At 50.9% G+C, this 25414-nt stretch overlaps 1 protein-coding gene across 2 annotated transcripts in view; it reads right to left on the bottom strand.

Moving 5' to 3' along the window:
- Positions 1-25414, bottom strand: part of ASTN2 (astrotactin 2) — a 567068-nt gene that overhangs the window by 135896 nt on the left and 405758 nt on the right. For both annotated transcript variants that reach the window (XM_067542151.1, XM_067542150.1), the window contains 3 exons: positions 23345-23610; positions 3085-3218; positions 1548-1696 (listed from right to left, as the gene is read on the bottom strand). In XM_067542151.1, coding sequence (XP_067398252.1) covers positions 1548-1696; positions 3085-3218; positions 23345-23610 — 549 coding nt within the window. The remainder of the gene's footprint in view (positions 1-1547; positions 1697-3084; positions 3219-23344; positions 23611-25414) is intronic.

The following is a 25414-nucleotide window of genomic DNA, read 5'->3' as shown; positions in this document are numbered from 1 at the left end:
AGCCTTCTGCCGATTGCCAGCCGGAGTCACTTTAGCCCCCCCAGGATGTGTGCGCCAGCACCCTGCCCTGCCTGGACAGCTTCTGCTGAGTCATACAACAACAGTAAAGGAAACGCTTTCTGGAGAGGAACCTGAGCAGGGTATAGCCTGCGGCTTGGCACACCCAAACTCCTGTCCTACCCATTTGGATACAAAGGTGCGTTGAAAGTGGAGCCATTTTTGTAAGTACCTGGAACAAGGTGTTACATGATCACAAAAGTATTCCCAGGGCACTGAGCCTGTGCCAGAGAGAGCAGAAGTGAGGGAATGGTCTCAGAAACCGCTGGCCTCTAGCTGGCTACGCTTACCAGTGCAGATGCTGTGGGCACATCTGTGCAGGCCTCAGTCTAGCTGGTAACTTTTCAGGGTGATGCTGACCTGTCAGGCCGGCTCCTTGCACTTCTACAGAGCTTGGTCTAGTGATACGTACAGCGGTGGAGCCTAACCCCCGACAGCGCTGACATGTGTAGCCTCTAGAAGGCATTCAGGCAGCACAGTGATGAACAGGGGGATAACACCAGGACAATCAAATATAAACAACCTGCCCACTGTGAGACACAACACAATGTTCCAAAGAAAGAGCCGGCAATGTAGAGAGAGAAAAACTCTCACACGCTTTTTACCCTCCATCCTCAGACGCTCCAGCCCTGGCTGTTCGGGGAGCAGTGAACGTCACAGGCAGTATCTGTAATGCTGAGGGAGGTCTCCAGCGCTAAGGCCAGAATTGCCTTGTCACACGTCACTGCGTTTCAATCAGAACTGTGTGGAACCTGGCATTTCCCGTTCTTGGGGACGGGGCTGTTTGCAAACACATTGTTTTCTGTTTCAGTTAATGCTGATTGAGCCCTGACTTTTCACTTTCATGGTTAAATGAACCCCAGATCCTCCACTAACTGCAGTGTAAAGAACTGAGTTCTGCCTGGTTTTCTCAGTGAGCAGAGCTCGAGCAGCAGTTTCAACACCTTCAGTGATATTTTTTTAGAATACATCATTAGTAATTATTCATCCAGACCCATCGACAAGTTTCACATCCTTCCACCTTGACCTGCAGGCCCCTGAATCACGGTCTGAGTCTCAGCCAAACCATTCACGAGCCTCACGGGACCGGGTCCAAGTTCTGTGTTTATAATTCAACTCCAAACCCAGGTGAGTTTCAGGTGCTGTTAGAGAAGTTTTGCACAGACCTAGTTGATGCCTCAGTTTTGTCGGCGGCCCCGTTGCTACAATGGGGGCACTTTGGAAATGCACATAACCTCTTTGCAGTTACCTAACACTTTTCTCTAGTTTCTCCAAGTAGCAGAATCTACAGAGGCCTTCAGCAGTCACTCCCAGTGAAGGAGCTTTGACACTGCACTCCAGATGGCATCTGTGCTATGTACCCTTCTGTTCAAAGCCGACAAAATCCCAATGACGGCGCTCATACCCCTCTGCAGTCAGGGATCTAGGGCACAGAATCAGTTACATTGCTGTGGATCTTCCCCTTGTCCTCTCCAGCTGGTCTCACCTACCTGTGTAGAGGTCAGTGTCCGTGTACTCATCAACCTTCTTGTGCTGAAGGATGTAGTCAGAGACCTTTGTCCCGATCGCAGGCTGGACATCCAGCCACTCCAGAGAGACCACGGTGCTGGAGGGCTCTACGTTGGGGGATAATCGCAACCTGGGCAGGGCACAAACAAGGCGGAACTCCTGGAGATCAGCTTGCCCCCTGAGGAAAGCCAGCCTGTTAAAGCAGCTCCTTCCACACACGGAAGGTATGCATATGGGCTCTCTTGCACATTCAGATACATATGTATGCATGCACGCACACACACATAAGAACCCAAGAAACAAGGGGACAGTAGGAAGGAGAGGGAGGTAAAAACAAGAAAGGAAACTTTCAGTTGAATTTCAGCCAGGTGGTGTCAGATCCTGCTGTATGCTGTTCCTTCCTCCACCTGTTCCCTGAAGAGACTTGGCCACGTGACTCCTTCTGAATCAGCATCTCTGGGCTATGCACTTACTGCCAATTGAGGGTGGCCCAACCCATCCCACCTGGAGGACTCTCCCTCTTCTCAGTTAACACCCTCATAACTACTTCCCTGAAATCTCAGATCAGAGGCCAGGGAAGGCTTGGCTCAGTGACTCTATGGAGAACAGATATCCAGCAGTGTGGGTGACTGAGTGAAAGAGAAGGAGAGCGAGAAGGTCAAACTTTCCCTCTGCGTATATCCTGCAAACCTAGCTGAAGTCAGCGGACTGGGTGTGAGTGAAGAGAGAATCTAGCTCAGGCTGTGCATGAATGGGAGTGAAGGACTGCCAGAGTGAGATTGTGCATGCCCAAGAGTGTTTGCATGAGTGCTTGTGAGCGAGAGTCTGAGCGTATGAGTGAGCAAAAGAAAGCGAGGGATGAATATGTACAAAGTGTGAGTTAGAGAGTGTGTGTGTGTGAGAGAGATGGGAGTGTATGTGTGAGGGTGAGAGGGGGGGTCTGACTCTTCATGGCATGTGCCTTGTCTCATCATTTACACCAGTGCAAAGGTGTAAATCCTCCAGATCACAATTGCACCCCTTTAGACTGTAGTAAGTGACAACACAAGGTGCCAGGCTATCAACAACCGGGCTCAGAGAGTACGAGTGTGTTTGCTGAACTCAGGATAGGAAATCAATGTCATCTGAGGATATGGTCTCTTCCTAGTGGAGAGCGGGAGCCAGTCTCTCTTCCTGCTGTCTCAGCTAATTCCCCATCAGTTTGCTCCTGATTTGTCCTCGCTCTGACAAGGTACAATGAATTGCACTGTAATTCCAGTTCCTTCCCCGTTTTAAATCCCATTCTACAAGCTGTGCTAATCAGGGGCTGAAAAACAATAAAGAAACCTCCGCGGGCCACAGCCAGCAGCAGAATATCAGAAAGGTCTTAGTCACACAGCAAGATGGAAGGGCCTGGGGACCTGGGCTTGAATACAGGAGCAGGGAGGCACCTGTAACCCCAAAGAGCTAATCAGAAGGGGGCCAAGCACACATACTTCCCACACCACACCGGGCAGCCGTTCACCACGAGATACGTACACAGGCTGAGGGAGAGGACTGCAGTTGGGGAGTCCATTCTCATCGAAGGCATTGAGGTCACACCTGCACCAATCCTCAATGACGTCTCCTTTCCCCGAGCACCAGTATGAACTCATGAGGGCTCCCCTGAAGGCCTGGAAAGTTTTATTTAAAAAAAAAAAAAAAAAAAAAAAAAAAGTGACTGCTTAAAGCTGTGAAATCAGCAAGCACCTAGTCTTCACCCTGCCCAGATATTACCTGCGTCAATTACCTGCCCAGATTACCTGTGTCAATATTGGGCCAAGATGAACGAGGGGCTTGTGGATGCGAAGGGATTCAGAAGACCTGGGTTTAATTCCCAGCTCTGCCACCGACTTCATGTGTGTCCTTGGGAAAGTCATTTAGTCTCTCTGTGCTTTAGTTCCCCTATCTGCACAATGGGGATAATGATTCTGTCTTAACTGTTTAGACTGGCTGCTTCTTCCAGCAGGGCCTGTCTCTCACTAGGTGTCTGTACAGCACTGACCCCAAAGGGAGTCTTGTGAGACGTAAAAGGACCCACGTGGTCTCATTTTGCAGGAGGACAGGGGTAAGCCAAATTCCAATATGAGTGATTACGTCTGGCCTCCCTCAACCTCACCTGACGTTTCAGCAGTATGTACTACTGTTCTTTACTTCCAGCTTTAACCAATGGATTATGCTATTGTGCACTGTTAAATTTCCCTTATGCTCCACCCCAGAATTGACTGCATTTCAAAGGTGAGTAGCGTGACTTCTGAATAAAGAGCACCCAAAGACCATCATGCATGTTGTACTCACACATTCAGTCTAACTGAAGTGAATGGTGCTTGAGAAAGGATTACTCACAAGAGTAAGGATTGCAGGACTAGGTACCCTAGTCTGTACAACCAGAAGAGTTTGTAAAAACACTTTAGGGAGTGCATCTGATGGAAATTATTAATCCACATGCACTGTCGTTAACATGATGAGAACTCCACATTGCAGTTGCTGCCATCTCAGAGGGCTGATACCACATTATGAACCCCATGAGCAGGGCCCTAGATTAGTAAAAATGAATTTTTGGGGTGTTAAATCTAATTTCCTTTGACTCTGTTGCTGATAATTGTTTACTTTTGCTCTTCACTCAGTTTAGGGCAGACACACCACAGGTCAGTTTCACTGCCTGGTTCTCACCACTACCCCCATGCTGTTGGAGCTGAGTTGTTACTACTGCAGGGGAATGCTTACAGAAAAAAACAGCATCTTGGTCTCGTGATTCTGATCTGTGACTGGGTCTCAGGAAACTGCGGTTCTATTCCCAAGGAGCCGGGAGCCCCTCCAACCTGCTGTGTAACCTTCATTACATCACTTGACCTCTGTTGCCCTTCCATCCTTTGTCTGTCTTATCTACTTAGCCAGTAAGCTCTTTGGCACAGGGGCTGTCTCCCACTATGTGTTTATACAGCGCCGGGCCTCTCAGAAATACTCCAGTAATGAAACCCTGATTTCACTATAATTATTTTTTAAAATCTATTTCTGTTAGCTTTTGCAACTCCTTTTCCTATTTATTAGACACCCTACATTTTGTCCCCCAAACCACTGAGGTGTGTCCCCTTTATACCTAACAGCTCTGCTGGCTTTCCCACCCCAGCCAGCCCTTATTTGACAAAACCCCATTACTTAAGGAAGCGCTATTTCACCCCCTTCAAATCTCCGAGCGTGCCAGACTGCAGATGCCTGGCTCACATGATACAACTGACTCTCCATCGGGTTACACCTTAAAGACTGAAATCACCCCTTGGGGAGGACAGGGATGGTTTCAGCAGATCTGGTATTTAACACAACACGGTAGTAAAAACGCCTCCCTGGAACCATTTATAAAAAGAAAGGGTATAAATAGAGCCATACGTCACACTCTCTATTGTTCGGGATTTTGTCAGTTTCCCCAAACACACAGTCACCTTTAACAAGGCGCCTTGAGTCACCCATGTCTGCAGTATTTCTGCTTCAAGACATTTATTAAATATTCCCATTCAAACAAAAAAAAAAAATTAAAAAAGGGAGGGGGGTAGTGGAACAGGAAGAGAGTAAAAGAGAGAGAAATTACATCATTATTCTTTAGATCTTAAGTAAAAGCTTAGAAGTGAAAAGGGTATTTTTAGGCAATTAGAGAATGTCTAGGATAGACAGACAGACAGACAGATCAGATGCATGAGAATGAATGGTCTCATGTTGCAACTATCCAATAATCTCGCAACCTCTGCATTAACCACAGGGTTTGCTATAACTAATGAGAAAATGAATTCATGGAAATGAAAAGGACATAGGCAAAAATACATCAGACCCCCCTACATTTATTGGGGGGAAGTAGGGTGCTGTACTGCTGACATAGGTATGATGCCAATAGATAGCTGACTGGAATGATTCCTTCTAAACGGGCCCATAGCACAGCAGAGATTTCTTTTAAAAAAGAGGAAAAATGGATTTTAAAAAAGCATGAGGGAGGCTGAGAGAGAGAGGTTGGATTCCCAGGGGGCGGGTTCCGAGGACCCGGAGCTGGGAGTACTCTCCATCCAGGCCAGGAGAGAAAGGGGGAAAGGAAAGACATTAGATCATCCTTGGCCTTTGAACTCCTCCTCCGGCTCCATGTTATGCTATGTATGTCCTGTGGTAGACGTGCAGTTTACAGCACCCTGCTGGCCCACATGGGTGCGGGCTCCCCTCACGTCCCCAGCCATCATGGGACTCGGGGAGCGGGCTGCAGTGAGTGCGGCCCCGTGCAGACAGTGTCAGGGAGCGGAGCCCCAGGCAGAGCTGAAGAGAGAGAAAGCGCCTGAGCCACCCCACAGCAAATAGCTTCCAGCAGCTGGTGAGATCAGCACCCATGGCGCCCGCGGGCTAGGAGCCTGCAGAGACAGCGGTGTCAGGCTGCCCAGGAGAGGCGCAAGGGTGAGGACCTGGGCCACAGCAGGGCCTGCCAAGCAATGAAAACTCCTCGCATGCGGTCACTGCATGGCGACACTGCCCCACACCACCTTCCTCCCACCCCACACTGCCCATCCCCACACCGACCACCTCCCACCTACACCCCACACCCCCTCCTACCACTCTGCACCCCACACCGCCCTCCTACACCCCGCACCTGCACTGCCCTACTATCACCCCACACCCCCTCCTCCCACCCCACACAGCCCTCCTACTATCTCGCTGACCATGCTCATGCCCTTCAGCCACGTCCAACAGTTCGTTTCTTTTGTTGTTTACGGTAAGTATGATGCTTGGTGTCGTCCCTCCCCCTGTCTCCCTCCCACCCGCCCCGGGGCCCGGCCTGCCCCTGATACACTTTAATTAGATCCTGCAGGTACACAGCCCTGATCTGTCTTGTGTCAACCTTTACACAGATGAGGTTAGTCAATCGATGCATCCTTCAATTCCACTCATTAGGCCAAGCGCACCTACGTGCAGTAACAGAGTTACACTGAGTAACACTGGACCCCCGGCCCCGACAGCAGCCTCTATTCAATTTCGCTGACATTTGTTTATGGAGGAGCAGCCGGCTGACGTCAAAGCCAGCCGGGAGAGGCCAGGCGACCGGCTCAGCTGGCAGTGAGGGGCAGGGTTCATCGGGGCTGTGCTTTGCTTGTTTTTAACGGGAATTTCGAGTAAGTGTATGTGCTGGGGAGTGTGTGCGCACGGAGGAGGGAGGGGGAATCAGAGGCAGGGAAAAGGTCAGGTGCTTTGGAAAAACAGGATGGCTGTGGCAGAGGTCAAAGCTGTTCCTGAAGCAGGGTGCAAGCAGGATATCCCCAGCCTCCAGGACGCGACTATACAATCTGGGGGCTCCAGATTCTCTTTGGGGCCATCACCTTGCCCCGCAGGGGCTCCAGGTCAACCTTTAGGGCCCCCATGGTAACCTTCAGGGGTTTCCTGATGCCTTCAAGGGACATTGCTGCACTGTCACTGTCCCTGGCACCACTGGATGCCCAGAGGGTTCTGCTGTAGCCCGCAGGAGTCCCCTATTTCTTCTCTGGGACCCCACTGGAACCTTCAGGAATTCTCTGCTGCCCTGCAGGGACATAGTCCTTGATTAGTGGGGCCTGCCTGGCTCATTGGGTACGAGTGTCTTTTGGGGGTGCTATCTGGTTTCTGGAGGGGCTCAGCCTCAGAGGGCGGTAACGCTCCAGGGCTCTCTGTTATTCTGCAAGCTGGGACGTTTGCTTTTGGCTGGTGGCTTTTTTTTTTCTTTCTCTCCTGGGCATAGGAAAGAAGGAAGGAAGAAAGAGATGCTGCGCAGAGCCTTCTTAGATAGACACAGGTGAAACCGCAATCATTGTAATCCAAACAGGGACTCTTAGGGCAAAAAAGGACGACTTGCAGATGGCAGTGTTGGGACACATCTGAAGGGGGCGAGATCTGCCATAGAGCAGTCTTTGGTCAGAGTATATCTTCCAACCCAGCTGTGCTTGGGCCCAAATACCTTTAACCCAGCCCTAACTTTTGTTGTCTGAAGACTGTTTTCCCTTTCTGCTCCCTGTCCTGGCATCGGGGTGTCTGTGACTGGAGAATAATACCCCCGAAGTCTGCCCTTTCTGGTCCTTGACACAGCTACCTCATTGCTTTGGTGTCTGTAACGGAGAGATCGTTTTCCCCCCTCCACTCAAAGTTAACCCTTCTTTCTCCTTGACCTCGGAGTCTTAGCGGAGGACAATTTCCAATGGAGGCCCATGGCACCATAAAGTTAACCCCGGATGTGCTGGTTCAGGGCCTGATCCTGGCAAAGTGCTGCGCAATGGCAAGTCAGTGGGAATTGAGGGTGCTCAGCACCTCACAGGATTGCGTCCTCCACGTCGGCAGGGCAACCTCCTGACAGTGCCCTTCCCACAATGCATCACTCAGGCTGCTCATCCTGCATGTGCTGACCGCTCCCCAGTACCCTAACGCTGCTCTTCGCCCTCAGAAAATTTCTCCTTCGTTATAAAGTAGCCAAATTGTATTGCTTCCCTGTGAGTCAGGCTACTTAGTTTACACCCTTCAGTGCCAGAGGGAGATTTATGAGAGGAGAAACTGGCTCAGAAGGTTTATTTTCTAGATGAAGAGTCATGTCATTAGATATATAGCATTATGAATCATAGCAACAGCATCAAATTTGCTCTTCAAGGTATAATAAGGCTGACACCCCACACCCACACATACCCATATAATGGATTGATGGTCCCCCCCATAGGACAGCCACTTTGTTTGTTTTGACATGAGCAAGACATAGAGGACCATAAAGCCCCATCTTGCCATACGTTAAGTCTATTCTTAACAAATCTTAGGCAAATGAATGACCCACATTCCCCATCCATCCTGGACGTGATGGCATGTGGGTCTTTCTTCAGTGGTGGTTTGTGCCACGGGGAACACGAGGCTGGCTTCGTTTTCCTGGCTCAGCAATTGGACAGAGAGACATTTTAACTCTATGTAGACAGTTCAAATCTGGGTGAGAAAGGGAGTGATGGCAAGTCATGCCTGTCTGACAGCTTTTGGGCGGTTTCTGTGAAATGAACTGAGAGCACCGGTCCAGCTCCCATGGGCTAGACTGTCCTGTTGAACACAAAGGCAGTTCCACCAGGATCGACTGCGAAGCAGTGGCTGGATAGCTGGAGGGAGAATCTACTTCAAGTGCTTGAGCTTTAAGGACAGCATTTTCAGAAGGACTCAGCTCCTACTAGGGGGACCAGGCTTACCAAAGAGCTTAGAGGGTTCGGTGCATGTTGGGTGCTGAGCGCTTTTGAAAATCTGGCCTCAGCTGTGGTTGTCGAGGCCTTGGAAATCTGGCCTTACTTAGTTTTGGATGAAGGAACTTTTGCGGTTAGTCCATGCCTCGTTTTCAGGAAGAATTACAAAGGGAAATATATGTATAGGGGAAAAATGCAGGCAGGTTGAATGTGGAAATGCATTTCTGTGGGGGAAATGAGGGAATATGGCTTTAGACTGTTTGGATGGAGTTACGACAGAAATTGGTTATTCTGGTACATTTCGTGTCTTGCATTGGTTTCCCGGGTAAGCCTCTCAAACCTTAATCTCTGTATTTCCCCAGTGACTGACTTCTTGGCTAGACCAACCTCAGCAATAAAGAATGAGAGTTCCATCTGCTTCTTGTTACTCCACGACCTCGTTCGAATGGTACTGGGGACAGGCCCTTTGCCAAGAGGAATAGGCATAGGGCTCGAAATCAACACGACTCTCAAAACCAAGAGGAGCTTCTCACTTCTCACATCACTTCTCACTTCATACGTGCCTCATCTGTACTACGTTGTCTAACTCCCGCTCGGCCCCACCTGTTACTCTGTGGTGCCTGAGGTGCTCCCGGGTGACTTGGCTACACAGTCTTCATTACTGATACATTTCCAAGGCATCAATAACAGGTATATCTAGGCAACACTCCATGAGTTTCAAAGCAATGTCACATCTTTCTGGAAAGAAGAACCCAGGCCACAGCCCACTTCTTCCACTCTGAAGCTGCTAACTTAGCCAAGACAAGGGCTTGGCCTGACAGTGGTAGTTAGTCCCATGGCCAAGATAAACACTCTGCCTTTTTGTGCCTCTACCCTGACACTGGGGTCTATTAACCACATGAGCCTCCTTGTCAAATGCAGCTACAGCTCTGGGGAGTGGAGAAAGAAGTGCTCTTGAGATACAGCAGCCAGTTCACACCTTTATCAAGATCACAGGGCAAATCCTGTGCAGATAAATGCTGAAGTTTGTACAGTACCTCACACATGGGTCCATGACAAGGGTCCCTAGGCACTAGAGTAATACAAATAATGGCCTGGGCAAGGATTTCCTTTATCGGCAAGCCAAGTTTCTGCAGTGATTAGGGCCATATAAGCACCTAGACAGACAGAACTATAATTTCAGATCAGACCTCGATTACAGTGCATTTCAAGCCCCAGCAGCAGGACTCAATGGGCTTCAACTGGAGATAAATTCTCCTCCATATAAGTTAAAACATCTAAAGGGGGAGATAAAAATAAAGGACTTCTGAGGCCGGACTCTTTCCAGGATCAAGAAGCTTGTGTCTGCAAGTGTCTTCCAGGTTCACAGTAAAAGAGGGTGAAATTTCCCTACTGTTGTTGGCAGGTGACCACATCTAGTGCTCACACCCTCCTCTTCTCCGGCTGCCTGTCCCTGGGGAGCAATATCTCCTGCAGTTGATGCAGTGGAAGGGCTTCAACATTTTGCCAGAAAGGTCAGGGTGCTGGAAAGGATCCAGGATGGGCAATGCACTGGCTTCTGGTATTTATGGGAACCAAGGGAGCAGCAGAGGAAATTGGAAAACCTGGCAGCATTAGACAACATTCATACTGTAGCGACATTCCCGTCCTGGCGAGTTGGCTTTGCTTTCACACCTAGGATACAAAGCTCCCTATTATAGCACAATAGGGCAGATCAGAATGCGCCCATTCTCTTGTCTCACTAATGCATGTCGGATGTGGACGAGATCCATATCAGGAGGAGGCCCAAGAAGGCTAACCTTTGCACAGTGTATTAATGCCAGAATGATGACTGCCAATTAAGATATATTTAAAAAAATACACCTAATAATAACACTGTCCCCAGTTGCTCTGGCTCCTTTTCAACTCTGTCCATGGAAAAATAAATTACTGGCACTGACCCTCCATGTCTTCAGACCCTGCTTTGGGGAAGTGATCTGCGTGCACAGCATGTTTTCTTTTCTTTCAGCAGCCTGCCTGGCCTTCCGCTTCTGCGCAGTCTGGAGGGACGAGGACCCACGAGTGTTTGAGAAGCTGGCAAGAGCTGCAGTGTTGGAACCAAGAACCTGTGAATACCCTGGCATTACTGCTGATCACATGTGAAGATTTCTCCTCCCTCTCCCCTCAAACAAGCAGCTCTGTGATACCGCAAAGAAACAGCCTTGAAAAGTGGGACCGATGGGAAGGTGCACAAATGTCTGTCTGCTCGAACAGACTTCAAGAGATAAGAGCAAAACATCAGAGCCTTGTACACAGTATCTCCTGGCCAGCTGGAGATCAGAAAGCGCTCTGAATACATCCAAATTTGGCATGCTCTAGCTCCGCTTTGATTTTTCCCCTCTGCATCCGCTGACACTTTCAGCACTAATGTATCCCCTGATTCTTTTCCTCAGGCTATGGTGCTGACTTCCCCATGTCCAGATTTGCTCTGCCTCCAGGGCAAACTGAGATGTCAGCAGGGAGAGTGATTAACTCGTGGAAATTAAAGATGGAAAGGGATGACCTGGTCATGCTGTCGCTGGTCAATACCTACACTGGCTTGTGAGCCCAACAGAGACCTTCCCAAGCCGATCTGCAGGTGCTTGGACAGTTGACTGTCAGCAAATCCTCCTGTCCTCTCCCACCAGTCATCACTTCCTTCTCCAGCCCAGAGCATCCCGAGACGTGTGTTTGTGGATCTGGGAAGATACGATCAGTATTCCTAGGGTCTGTCCCAGTAAACTTATGCGTACACTTCATTCGAACTTCAGCCTGCTGAACGCACCTTCCTCGGGGATGTTTGCTTCGCAGATTGCCAAGCCTGAACATCATCTGACAAAGCAAATCCCTGCTGGAAATGGGACTATCTCACTGGGATGGCGAAGCATCACTGCGCCTCGGCTCACGTTATCCAACTCGGTCTTTGAGTCACACTGTTGCTGGATTTCTCAAAGCTCCTTTCAATCTCCCGTTCTTCCCTGGCAGGAGCTTTGGCACAGAGGGTGCGGGGAACGCACCAAGACTCACCCTTCTGGGGCACCTCTTCACAGTGAGACCCAGTACTGTGGCACATCCACCTCAGTTTCCCCACGCTGGTCTTCAGCCTGCTCCCAGCGTAGAGCTGATCTGACCCTCCAGCAAATCCACCATGCCACGGTAACAGAATCCTTTAGACAAAGTCCAAAACCACCCCCCAAAAGAAAGGAATCTTTGGTCTAGCTGGGCTCAATATCCAGCCCTCTTCCTTACAGGTAGGTCCCAGCTGGCAGTCTCCACGTCCGCCAACAGGTACCAGGCTCTGGTCACCCCAATAATCCAGTCCAGCCCCCCTTCCTGCTACCAAAGACCCTGGCCAGTCACAATCCTCAAACAGCTCCTGGCCCTCAACCAGGCTTCTCACCCCCAGGCAGGAGCAATCTGTCTGCTCTCCTCCCTAGCCAGCACTCAGCTGCTGGGCTTTCCTCTGCAGTCAGTCCCTCTGCTTTCCTCCCCACCCAGTTCTCCCCACTGCTGGGCTTTTCCTCCTCATACACCCCACATGCAGAGCAGGTGGCACAGGGTGGAGCTAACTGAACTAGGCTGCCTGGCCCACTGACTCCTGATCTTTAAAGGGGCAGGCCACCCCATTACAGGGGGTTCAACCATCACGGATGGCAAGTAAACTCTTTGCCCACGTGCAGCTTAAGAACCCAAATAGAATACAATGGAATGGATTCTCCCCTCCTCTCCGAGCATCTGCCTTGGGAATAATGGGGCATGGATGTGTGCTGGTGATATCAGCTTAAAAGCAGGTATCAAAGCCAAAGCCCAGCTAGAATCCCGTTCTAAAATGCCAATTGATTAATTACTCTTAGCTGTGCTACAGTAGCACCTCGGGTGTGTCTACACTAGATTGTGAACCCAGCTCTGCAGGACTCGGGCTTGGGGGCTCAGGTGTTTTCCAAGCCTGCTCTTGAGCATCCACACTGTTGTAAACCCGGGTTTGCAATTGCTGGACTCGGGTCTCACGCCTGTGCTAACGTGTCCATACTGCACTACGCAGACCTTCTGACTCAGGTCTGCCACTGGAGCTGCACCACACTGCAAAACGACAGGGCTCGGACCCGAGTCACAGCGGGACTATGGCTCTGACCCCCTCCTGCAAGGTCCTAGACCCAGGGCTTGAGTGCTTGCTCATCCGAGTCAGGACTGATTTGCATGCGGACAGAAGGGAGGCTTGAGCTCAAAGGTAAGTCAGAGCCCAGAGTGAGTGTGCAGTGTGGACGTACCTACAGTGCAATAAAAAAGCCCTGGCACCAGGTGTCTGGGCCAAGGTCAATTGACTCGGGTTTGCAGGGCTAAAAATTGCAGTGTAGATGTTCAGGCTCAGGCTGGAACCCAGGCTCTGAGACCCAACCACCTTGCCAGACTGCAGAGTTTTAGCCCTGAGTCAGCTGACCCGGGGCAGTTACAGCCACACTGCTGGTCCTTCACTGCAGTGTAGATGTACCTTAGAGGTCACGCTGTTCTAGGTGCCGAACAAACAGAAAATGAGAGACAGCCTCTACCCCGAAGAGCTTAGCAAAAATAAAAAACACCTCGGTGTCATTGGCTCACCTGAGCCAGGTGCCCGATGGATAAAAATCAACAATACTGAACCATACTAGGCACCTGGACATTGAAATCCATAAGACAGTCACTAGCCCTTCCAGAATCCAAGGCCAATATTATCAAAGGTTAGGCCTGTGACTGGGCCAAGTTACATGGGTTAGGACAGGAAGAACCTTGCCAGTCCTAGCTTCACCCTAGTAGAAGCAGCCAGCCCTTTTTATCTGTTCTGCTGGGCCCTCATTGGCTTCTGTCGGCTGCCAGCCCTTCTAGGCACTGGAGGAACAAGTCTCGCTGGTTCTGCCTGCAGCTGATCACAAGAGACCTCTCTAGGCAACCCCTGTAGGTCCAAAATCTCTACTCTTTCCTTCCAGCAGGACAGCTTCTTAGGGTGGAATGTGCCAAGATGGCAGAGCCTCTTGCAGGGGGTCATGAAATGCTGGTACACCCTGTCACACTGGGGTTTGCATTAATCTGAAATACACAACTTCAGGCAGTGCAGTGCCTCTGTGCATGGGACTAGAGCATGGAGATCAGGACTGATTCAGGAGGAACAGCACCCCCTGCTGAGTCACCCACACCACTTCCTGCAGCACCTGGAATTGTCCCACCTAGACAGTGACCAAACCCTCACTCTACTCAGCAAAGCAAGGTCATGGCACCAGGTGGCAGACACATAACCCAGCTCAGACTGGCCAGTGTGGGAGGAGGAAAAGCCTCATTGATGTTGAGCTCTTCTTCTTACCCCCACTCTCCTCCCAGTGGTAGTCCTGGTGGGAGAGGCAGGTTACACAGGCTGCCATTGCTTTTGCCATTGTGTTGTCTAGACCTGCTCGGAGCAGGTTTAGATGACATGGCAGTAACCCCCATTGCTGCTGCAGTACAGGGAATTTCCAAGAGAAAGCTTAGTGCAGACATAGCCACAGGGGTGAGACATGTCTTGTCCGGGGTGCGTTACTCTTAGTTACAATCCCTTCTCCCAGCCCAGAACCAGAGAGAGGTTTGGAAGGAGGGGGGAGTCAGGCACGTGTGACAAAGGGATTTCCCTCCCTCTCTCCTTTCATGGTCTCATTTTCATCAACAGTCACAACCTTTCAGACAATGCATCCAACCACCCTAAGGCAACCCTGTGGTCTCTGAGGGGGATCTCTTAGTCGGGGATAAATCCAGGGTGCCTCCGTGGGTCAGGCTCAATTCAATCACTGCAAACACTGCACGCTTCCTCTGACCCAAGCAGTGCCTTCTTCAGCCAAGAACATGGGCCTGATCTCACATGCCGACTGGAGCTTGTTCTGTTCCTGAATGTAGGCCTGATGGCCAAGCTCCACTGGCCGGACCGATCAGGCTGGGAGACCATGGGAGGGGTATACTTTAACAGGAATGCCGTGAAGAGCCAATGAAAAAGCATTCCCCGTTGGATTTTTCTGCTTGGCTATTGGAAGTCTGCTTGGCCAGATTTAAGAAGGACAGATGGCCAATATGTGTCTAAATCTCCTTCTGCTTATCCCATCTGCTCTGTGCAGCAACAGAGAGTGAAAGGGAGAGGGAAGGGGGGTGGACCGCAAGCTGCATTTGGGGATTTCAGCATCGCTGGGTTCATCGGTGGGGCTGTTCGCTGTTCCCTTTGTGATCCATCACCTCCAGGTACAGCGCTCCGACGACTCCGCAGGCCGCAGTGTTCCCTAGACAGGAGGCACTGCTGGGCAGATTCCCAAAGCTGCTGAGGATGGGTGCGTGAAGCACTGATGAAGAGGATGGACTGGCTCTAAAGGGACAAACCTCGGTGCACATTTACTGATCAGGTTCCCAGCGCAGCCCTGTTTGGGCAGAGAAGCAAGTGGGTGATATCCCCTCCTTAAATATATATATATATATTGACCATACCAATACCTACGAGCCTATGTAAGGAGAGAGAAGGTAATGAGTGCAGAAACAGATCTCTCTAGCGCTACTAGGAGAGCGTCATTGGTCTGGGGGATGGGAGGCACCAGCAAGGCCATAATTTAAGGCCTCTGGTACACTGGGAAGTGTCCAGTGTTGGCTCTGCGAAGTCTTTTCAGGGCAGGGCAGATCCATGCAGAGACAGGGGGGAGGGGAGCTCCAGTTTGGCTGAACACTTGCAAGAAGAGAATGCAAAGTGTAGCGAGAGCCATCCAAGCACAGGGAGTGATGAAGAACTGTGCTACCGTCGAAGGAAACCTCCCCTCCACAGGGGTACAAGGCATGCAGGAGGATCGCTCACATGCACACACGCGCATGGTGTGGAGGGAGCGATCTCCACAGGGGGCAGGGGAGATAAAGCAATGACCCAGAGAGTACATCAAGGTCAATATTGCTGACTGGACCCACCCTGGGCACCTCCTTCAGCTGAGGAAGAACCAGGGTGTGAAGGGAGCCTGGCCTCTCCTCTTACCAAGGCATAAGGGGCCATCTGGGAGGTGGCTGTACCGAGACTGCAGAGGGGAGTTCTGACCATGCACGCAGGCAGCGCCAGTCATGCAGCGAGCCCTGCCTGCAGGTTCTGTTCTGTGTTGTGCTCTTGGCTGCGAGGGGGCCATGGCTAGCGATTAACACCGCAATTACTCACGTTTACAATTAAATAAAGGGCCCAAGGGTCTCCTAAAATTCTAACTAGATGTTCATTTGTCTCCTTAAATGAAAACAAGGCTTTGAATCAATCTCCCACAGGAGACTAGATTAATCTCCCCTGCTTCTCTCCCTCCCACCCCCACTCTCCTCTAAGCATTTCTGCAGCTGGCTGCGCTGCTCTGTGTGAACTTTGTTGGGTTTTTTTTTTTTACAGTTTCTTTGATGCGGGAAAGCACAATGCAAATGAAAATAATATCTAGAAAGAGGAAGATTCCAGCCAGTCATGTTTGACCCTTCAAACAAGCATCCCTTTGCTGGCAATCAGTGGAGAAGGCGGATTCCTGCAGGTAACCAGCACTCCATGCGTGCACCAAATCTTCTAGGTCTCAGTACCACGATGTTCAGAGTGTGTGTGGGGAAGCATAAGCAGCACATCTCCATTCTCAGGGTTAGCTGGCTGGCTCATGTTCCAGCAGCCTACTCCAGGGGACTTGGAGGTTTACAGAGTTCGCAAACCTGATCTCTCTCTCTTTCTCGGCCTGTGCCTCTCGGTGATTATACTGAGCTGGGCTGTTAGTCAATCATACAGCTGCAAAGAGCTGAGAAGTCAAAGAAGCAGAAAGTTGAGAATGATAATATTACAGGCTTTGTCTCCTTCCTCTTTCTCCTGGCTGTGCCAGAGCCGGAGGAATTTCCCCTGTCCAGTTGTTGCAAGAGATGGATGTTCCCCCTGCTCAGGGATGGAGAGCAGTGCCAGGGAAACTCCAGGTGTCATGAGAATCACCTTGCCCGACTCAAGAGGTGGACGTGAGGCTGATGCAAGGTAGGAATACATTGGTGGAATAGCATGGGCTAAGCCTAGGGGACCAAAAGGCCATGAAGGACAGGCATGGCAGACATCTAAAATGCACCCTCACAAAGGCAGGATGGAGTGATTCCTTTCCTTGGCATTGGAGCCTGGCTGAGAAAACGCTGCAAAGTTTTTACATGTCTCTTCCTGCGGGGCTGTTCAATGGCTGCCGTGTTCACTCGATTGCATTCTGTGCCAAGTGTCACGGGGAGAGGGAGATTTTCCATAAGACAAAACAAAGATGTACGATGGACAGAAACTTTTGTGCTTCAGGGCATGAGCTGAGCTGACCAATAAATGATGGGGGAGAGAGAGAAACCTCAGGTTACTCCATACATTGAGAGTAAAGAGTTTCTTGCGCCTCCCGCTGAAACATCTGGGTCTGATCGATGTCATAGTCAGGATCCTGGAATAGATGGACCATTGCTCAAACCCACTATTACAGCATAGTCTCTCTGCCCATTCACATCAGGCTGGACTCAGGCAGGAAGCAGAGGACTGGCGATCACTTGAAACCAAGCTGGGTAGTAGTTATAGACTGAAAAGAGGCAAAGTCACCCGCTCCATCCAAGACAGCTGAGTCGCGTCAATGTGACCGGTAGCGCAGAAGTTCTCAGTGGAGATCTGGCAGGCCTTTCACTGCAGAACCCTTCACTAATAGCCCCTGCGTCACAGCATAGACAGCCACATCAGGCCATGCGTCACGGGTTGCAGTTTGAGCCTGAAAGGCTCGTGAATAGGTCTCTGAATTTTTAAATGAATTTCCTTGGGCTGGGCTCACCCCACCTGTCACTGAGTCCCACGGACACTGGAGCAGTCGAGTGGCTAGGAAAACGTTTGCGGAAAGAGAATTTTGAAGATCTGTGTGTGCAAGTATTTGCAGAAAGTAACGTTTAAATCCTCGTACCCCAGCTCTGGCACAAGAAGTGCTTGTGCATCCTATCTGCAATCAGAAACACTGTCCAACCTGTGACTTTTTGGACCAGTTGCCGTTAGGCAACACACAGGAAAATTTGAATATTCACTATCAAAGAATCAACCCACAGGTTATTTGCCAAGTAAATGTGAAGATCTCATGATCTGCTTACAGATATCCCACAGGAGAGCATTAGCTACATCGACTGAGTATTATCCACTCCAAGAGGAGACAGCAAACAGGAGTTTTTGGAGGAATAACTGTGGCTCCTGTGCTTGGAGATAAAAAACTAGGCTAGTTTGTGTGATTCATGTTGCAGTAAAGTCTATCTGGTCTGAATAATCACACCAGGCCGGACACCTGGGGGTCTGAATGGCAATCCTAGATACCCGTATCTGTTGCTTGTGCTAAAGATCAATAACTCTACCTCCGTAACTGGGTGAGACGAGCCGCAGGCCTCAAGCTTGATGTTGGAGGAGGTTGCTTTGCTGGCCAATGTTTTATTACCTTTCTCTTCTGCTCCCGTACAGAGCTGCTGTTCCTTACAGCAAATCACCATCTAGGCCACGAGTGTCATTTTACAGCCTGTCCCAAGTAAGGGGCAGCACCCTACCCCGGGAGCAGACCAGGAACCGCAGTGGGACGTTGAGAGTCACAATCTGGTTCCTCCTTGTTTTCCCCATACTCTGGGGTGAGGGAAGTTATCTGTGCCAGCTGTGTGCTTGGAATAGGTCATGTCTCCATCAGTCCTGGTGTGTGGTGAGGGAGGGAGGAGTCAAGGCGTGGCCCGCTGCATGCCCCTGCCTGCCCGTTCACGCAGGATGGGCGGTAACGCTGCATTGAAAGCTGCTGTCCCTCTGACATTCTGACCCATGCTATGGGGTAGCAAGGGCAGGGGTACCTGGTGACCCCTTACATCCTTGCCGTGGTGTGTACGATAGCTTACAATTGAGCCCTTAGTAGGAAAGAAACGTTCAAAGAACCAAAACAGGACAAAGACGCAACGGGGAGGGACAGGCAGGAGAAAAATGGGGTGTGCGTCTATGTGACATAACTCAGCTCCGGCTTAGGAGGGCACCACTCCCGTTGACTCCAATGGACAGGAAGAGTGGCCTGGTAGCTGGGCCTGTAGAAGAACCTGGTCAATTCCTGGCTCTGCCACTAACTCTCTGTGTGACCTCAGGCAAGTCACTAAATCTGCCCTGCCCGTCAGCGGTGTAGGGTAAAAACCATTAATGGTTGTAATCTGCTCAGATACTACAGTGAACTTCTCTAGTTAGATAGGGACTTGATAGCCTGGGCTCACTTTGGTCCATTATTTCCTAGTAAAGTGCCTGACCCTAGCTCACCATCCCTGTGCATGGGAGGACTGAGCGAACACTGTGCAACCCCAGCAGTAGGAATTCTCTCCAGACAAGGGCATTTGTGTGAGGAGCGGCAGGACTACAACCTAGATCTCTGCTGGACTCTGAGCAGCGCCTGCATCTCTCGCCACCTGACAGCGCTGGCACAGCAGCGACCGAGAGGCTGTGAGCCTGGCGGGGCCAAGTACCACAGGATGTGCTGCCCACAGAAGGACTGCCTGGCAGTGCTCACGGGGACCTGATTGCTCCAGGTGCACTATTGAAGCCTGGAGGAGACACAGGAAGCTCTCTCTGGATTCCCAGCTGGTTCTGTGACAGATCCTGCTCCTTTGCCTTGCTTTGGGTCTTGGCTGCTGACTCCAGCTCTACCCATTAGGCCTGATCACCCATGCCCTGGCTGTCACAATTTGGTAGGATCAATTTCAATAGGTAGTGAACTTAGCCCAAGGTTCTACTACATATTCTCCTACTGGCAAACCTAACCCCGTAGGAAGCTAACTTCTTTAAAACAGAGGGACTGCAGCATATCAACCCCACTTCTTTCTTTCAATGGGGATTCTGCTCTTTTCCCACTAGAAAACATGTTTAGGGCATCAAGACATGCAGGGTACATCTTGGCTCTCTCCCCACACAGGTACTGAGAGACCTGGCTCAGAGTTTCCCACAAGTGAGTTCCGACTGGGGGCTCGGGGCCGGCTGCTGTGAATTATGACTAATTGCCTCTGGAGTCATAGGGAACGGCCTCAGCCAACAGAGGACACAGAGCTGAGGGGGAGGGTGGAATCACCTGCTGAAAGAGACTGAAGACAAAGGAGGCGAGGACCAGAGAAGGAGAGGGTGGTAGGGAAGGAATGGGGAAAGAGGGAAGGACAGAGCAGACCGGATGAAAGTGTACAGGTTTAAAAAAAAGAATTTAAAAAAGCGGGGGGAGGCAAAGGGGAAAAGAATAGAACAGAACAAAGCAGGAAGTGATATGAAATAACTGAAAGTGTGTGAGAGAGATGGACAGCACACGAAAGAGAGCAAGCTGCGGTGGGGATGGACGTGGAAGACAAAAGGAGCTAATTACCTGTGTCCTGCCACAGACAAAACCAGGGCCCCTAGCGGGACCATGGGTGGGTAAGTGGGGCTGTAACAAAGGCAAGCGTCAGAGACTCCAGCTGGACAAAGAAGCGTTAGGCCTGGGTTACTGCTGCTGTGCAGTGGTACCACATGGTGACCGTCTGGCATACAACATCTACTCAGCTTAACACCATCCGCCATCTGCTGCATCCCTGACCTTCTGTGCAGTGTTCTCCTGCAGGCCTCCGCCTCTAAGACTCCTTCTCCTGCAGTTCTCAGAGCAGCCTGCCCCTTCTCTTTGGCGTGGGATGCACGGGTGCAAGAGAATATGCAGCTCGGATCCAAGCTACCCCACTGAAATAAGCAGCTGCTGCTGAAGAAAGTAGTGGGGGGAGGGAAGGAAGGCTCATTCTCCCTAGAATTTGCACGCACACGCCTGCGGAGATGGGCTCCCTTTGGGGGCATGTTTCTCTGGATGCAAATTTAGCAGGTGCAGGGAGGAGCACGCACACATTAATCCAAGTCTCTGCGAAAGGGTGGTTGGTTTGTTCATGGCCTCAGCAGAAAGTACAATGAGGGACTCGGTTCCAGCTGTGGCCGGTGGGACAATCTCTCTTCAGCGGGCTGGAGGGAGTGACGCTGCTGCTGGAGAAACACGGCCCGTATCCAACTCGCAAGCCAAACAGGAGGCCTTCCAGGGCAGGGCACAGGGGAACTTCACTTCTGCTCAGAGCCTGGGAAGAGTGAGATCTGAACTCTGGGCACCCAGAGGGAGGAGGGGGGTTGGAGAGGAAGGCCACATTACGGTAGCGGCTGCGGGAGGGGTGATGGGGTGCTTTCCCCAAGGAGGATGAGATGAGGAGACTAGAAGACAGCCCTGCCCCCTTGCACAGGCCTGTGGATGGAGAAGGGGGTGGGGGGACGGAAGTGGATGAGCAGTAGCAGCAGGAGCGCTTTAGACTGGCTTGGTCTCTTTGTTGTTTCCTCCATTAACCCCTCACCTCCTGGTGAACCCATTCCCCTTCCCCAAAACAAACTGACAGCTTGCAGAGGATCCTGAGGGAGCAACCCTGCCCCCGCCTCCCATCCCAATAACATCCCAACCGACCCCACAGCATAACGCTGGTTCAATGCCCACTCCAGGCTACTTCCCCCGCAGGCCCCCATTCCCTCTGCCTGCTGATTCCTGAAGCCCTTGCGGCTCCCCCTTTCCCTTTGGCAGCCTTCACTATCTGTCACTGCCCCGCGCCCTGGCTGTGGAGCAGGCAGCCCCATCTGCTGCTCAGAGTGCTCTCCGGAGACCAAGCAGTCATTGTCTTGTGGTGTTATTCTGGGAGCTGGCCGCCTGTGTGAAGCTGCAAATAGCCGCCTCCTGTCTGGCTGCCAGCGAAGAAGCCAACGTGCGCCTCAGCCTCTGTGCAGCAATGCCAGCTACCAAAGGAAATCATGCCCTCTTAGTTACGGGGTCAGGCTGGGGGAAGATGGGTTATCAGTGTCCAAGCAAAAGTTCGGAAGGAGAGGGCAGGCTGCCGGGATGGCGCTGGAGGTGGAAGCATAGAGGCTGCTTAGACACTGAGGGCCAAGATTGTCCATCTTCTATGTTCCCCCCTGCAAAGGGTGGGGAGAAGCTGGTACCATCGCAGCCCAGGGTGGTGTCATGGCTGCGTTGAGGCCACAAGGTCGGCCAGTCTGAGGTCTCCAGGTCTAGGTGGGGGTGCTAAGGCCACGCCTGCTTCCTGGCACTTCCCACAGTGGTGATAAAGCCATGGTCAGGGGATGGCTGGGCCAATGCAGGGCACAGAGGAGAGTGGAGAAGCTTTGCCAAGGGAGCCCAGGCTCTTCCTATGGCTGGAAAGAAGTGGAGGATGGAGAGAGATGGAGGGATTGTGAGATGAAGGCCGGGGGATAGATCAAGAGGGTGACAAAGACGGATGGGAGAGAAACAAGGGAGACGGAGAAAGGAGTGAGAAATAGCTACACAGAGAGGAGGGGCAGGCAGATTGGGGCGGGGAAGGAGAAGAGAGGACAGAGGAAAGGCGGGCGAGGGGCAGACAGCAGAGTGGGCAGGTGCAGAAGGGGGAAGGAAGGATGCAGAGAGAGAAGTGCTCTGCCCTCTGTGTAGAATCACACTAGGTGGTCACACCTCTACTTGCGTCTGGGATTATTTCCAGCCCTGCAGCTCCCCTCGTCCCACCCATGGCTGCCGCGCACTGGCTCGCTCGGAGCCCCTTAATCAAGTGCAGACTCGGTGCTAATAAGTGACTTTAAACAGGTCTGTCATTTTTGGACGTGGGGCCGGGGGTGGGGGCAGGGGACCAGGGAATGAAGAAACCAGCAAATAAATCTACATCTGATTAACATTTACGGTCCTGCAGGATTTGCAGAGAACAAGCGCGAAACCTGTGCCAGAGGCCAGGCTGATCCCAGTGTCGCCGGCACCTGTTAGAGTAACAGTGACCTCCAGTGGCTGGTTGGGTGAATCCCAGGGGTCTCTTCCTAGGCCCGGTTCCCCATGCTAGGGCTGTGTCAAGATGTGGGCTGGGACTTGCAAAGCCACCTAGGAGACTGAGGATCTCAGGCAGATTCCTCGTGCACGTCCAAGAGGTGCCACTACAGGTCCTGATCCTACAGCAAAGGCAACAGTTTGCCTGGTTTGTTCAATCCTAGGGGAGACCGTGGGAAAGATCCTGAGCTCTGTTTTCAGCTGTGGATGGACGTTAGGAACATAGACAGGCAGGCGTGCGCGCTGCCTGCACTGTTCTACTGTGCATCCAAGGGGAGAATGATTTGGAAAGGGGAGAGGGAGGGAGAGATGGATTCCTGAGAAAAGGAGCGATATGGGGAGGAAGGGATGCTAAGGGCTGCTCGAGGCACATGGACACCAAGCCATGTTTGGATCTTTATGCTGTGGTGAGGATAATGGGGTTAGACACTGTGGTGATTAGTGTAGGATAAATGGATATGACAGATAGCTCTTCTTTGTTTTGTGGTGGTGGCTAGAAGTCCCAGTCATGGACCAGGGCCCCACTGTGCTAGGAGCAAACACAGAACAAAAATACAAAGAGTTTCCCAAGAGGGCTTCCAATCTAGATAGACAGATCGGTGGGGAGAAGAGAAAAGTAAAGCAGGGAGAGAGAGGAGTTTCCAGAGCAGGCTTCATCCCCAGCTTACTCACCTCCTTCGTATCATTGTCCGCTATCAGCGTGTACAGGGGCACCACCCGGTTTATTTCCAGCAGCACCGGGGATGGACTGAGCTGCTCCTTGCCTGCGCGCCGACACAAATGACAGGTGGAAGGGCAGCGACCCTTTTCCTCGCAGTGGATCTCCACGCCTGAGATCAGCTGGTCGTCCGACAGCATCTGAGCCGTCAGCAGGCCTGAGAGGTAGGTGATGAATGGCATGGACTTGAGCTCCTTCTTGGTACCGAGTTCAGTTGTTTCTGTTCAGAGAATGGGGAGAGAGGAGGGAAAAAACCAGCACAAAATACATTTCTGCCCAATCAAGCATATTCTGTCCCCAAACCGAATTCCAGCGCAGGTCCTGTGGGACCAGGCTGGGATGTAGGCACAAAAGAAGGTAAGGGAGATAAAGAGAAACATGAGATTTTCACATCGCTGCTTGGTACGGCTGGTCGAAAAATGGGAAGTATTTTCATTGAAATGTTCCTAAAGAAACGGACATTTTTGTGCTTTAAGGTGCTGAATTTTTTTTTCAGATTTTTCAATAAAACAAAACCCAAAGATGTGTGGTCTTTGAAAAAGAAAATGTTTTCAGTCCCCCTTTCCTCTTTGTCTCCCTTATTTTCTTCTCTCCCGGCCCCTTTTTCCAGTGAAACAAAAGGGAAAATACTAGTCAGAAGAGAAAGTTTTCATTTAGGGAAACACAAAAACAAAGAAACAAACAAGCTATTTTTCATTAGAAAAAAAAAAAAAAGACAAAATCAACGCTGACCAATTCTTCTGCTTAGGAATAGTGTTCTCCAGTACACCACCGACACCGATGGAAGCTCACCCAGACACACAGCCTTCATTCCAAACCAGCTTTGCTGGGAGGTTCATGTCCCTTTCAAACAACTTTGCGCCCAGTTTGCAGAGAGACTGTGGCTGCTGTGGGTTTCAGGTCTCAGCCATGCAAAACCACGTGAAGCGCTATCAGTGGGGTTTTGACATGGGTTTCTGGGTGCATCAAACCATGGGAGGTGTGATCTCTGTGAGGATCAAAGACAGGAAGCTTCAGGCAGCTGAGGTGAGGAAGGGAGGATGCCCGCCCCCTGCTCTTCCCCAATGCACAGAACTGGGGATGGTGGGCATCATGATTTACTCTTAATCATCAAGTGCTGGGCAAGATTACATGGACCAGCTGTCTGGCCTGATGGCCCCATTGCCTGGCATGAGACAAGCCCTGTAGTGGAGTACTATTATTATCTAAACTATGGTGGTACCTAGATACCAACCACCTTAGGTTGTGCTGGGTGCTGGGTGCTGTACAAATAGGTAGTACGTGATAGTCCCTGTCCCCAAAAATGTTCCATCTCCAAAGCGGCCATGTCAAAGTTGGTGGAACTCCAGTTCAAATCCTGCCCCCACCCTCCTACTGCCCTAGGACCCCTGGGTATCTGTTGTGGAGTAAGGGGTAAGGCACTGAAACTGAATAGAAGCGGGGTGGGAAATAGGTTGAATGTTAAAAATAAGCTCCTCCGGAATGAGGGTGATTGAGCATGGACATGACCTTCTTGCTCCTCACGGAGCCGGCTGCAGCATGGAGCTGTACACTTGATACCTTTGAAGTTTTCTCCTCCAGAACCAAGTTGACATGTCCCGATACCCCCTCACCTCACCACACAGTGTTGCCATGCCATCACATGAGGTCATGACGCTGTGTCAGCCCCAAATATGTATAAATGAAAGAGCTTGCTAGGTATGGCACAAACCAAGCCAAAACTGAGACAGCAGACTACCAAACACAAGGCAGAGGAGATTTTGAAGGTAAGCTGGAGGAAAAGAAGAAAATCCTGCTTCTGTCATGAGGATCATACATTTCTACACCCCAAGCGGGGGGGTCTGCTGCTCAATCCTCATTGCCAAGTGTTTTGAGATACCAGGATGAAAGGGGCCATGGAAGCACAAAGAGTTATTAATGAATATTACAACATTAACACAACGCTTTTTCTGAAATAGATTCAAGTGTTTGCAACCACTGTGCAACTTCCTGGCAGTTCCAATTCCAAGGAGATAAATCCTGAA

The sequence above is a fragment of the Emydura macquarii genome, unplaced genomic scaffold, assembly GCF_026122565.2.
Source record: "Emydura macquarii macquarii isolate MOO-44397 ecotype Brisbane River unplaced genomic scaffold, CSIRO-AGI_Emac_v2 contig_691, whole genome shotgun sequence".
NCBI lineage: Eukaryota > Metazoa > Chordata > Testudines > Chelidae > Emydura > Emydura macquarii.
This window is presented reverse-complemented; position numbering and strand designations above follow the sequence as displayed.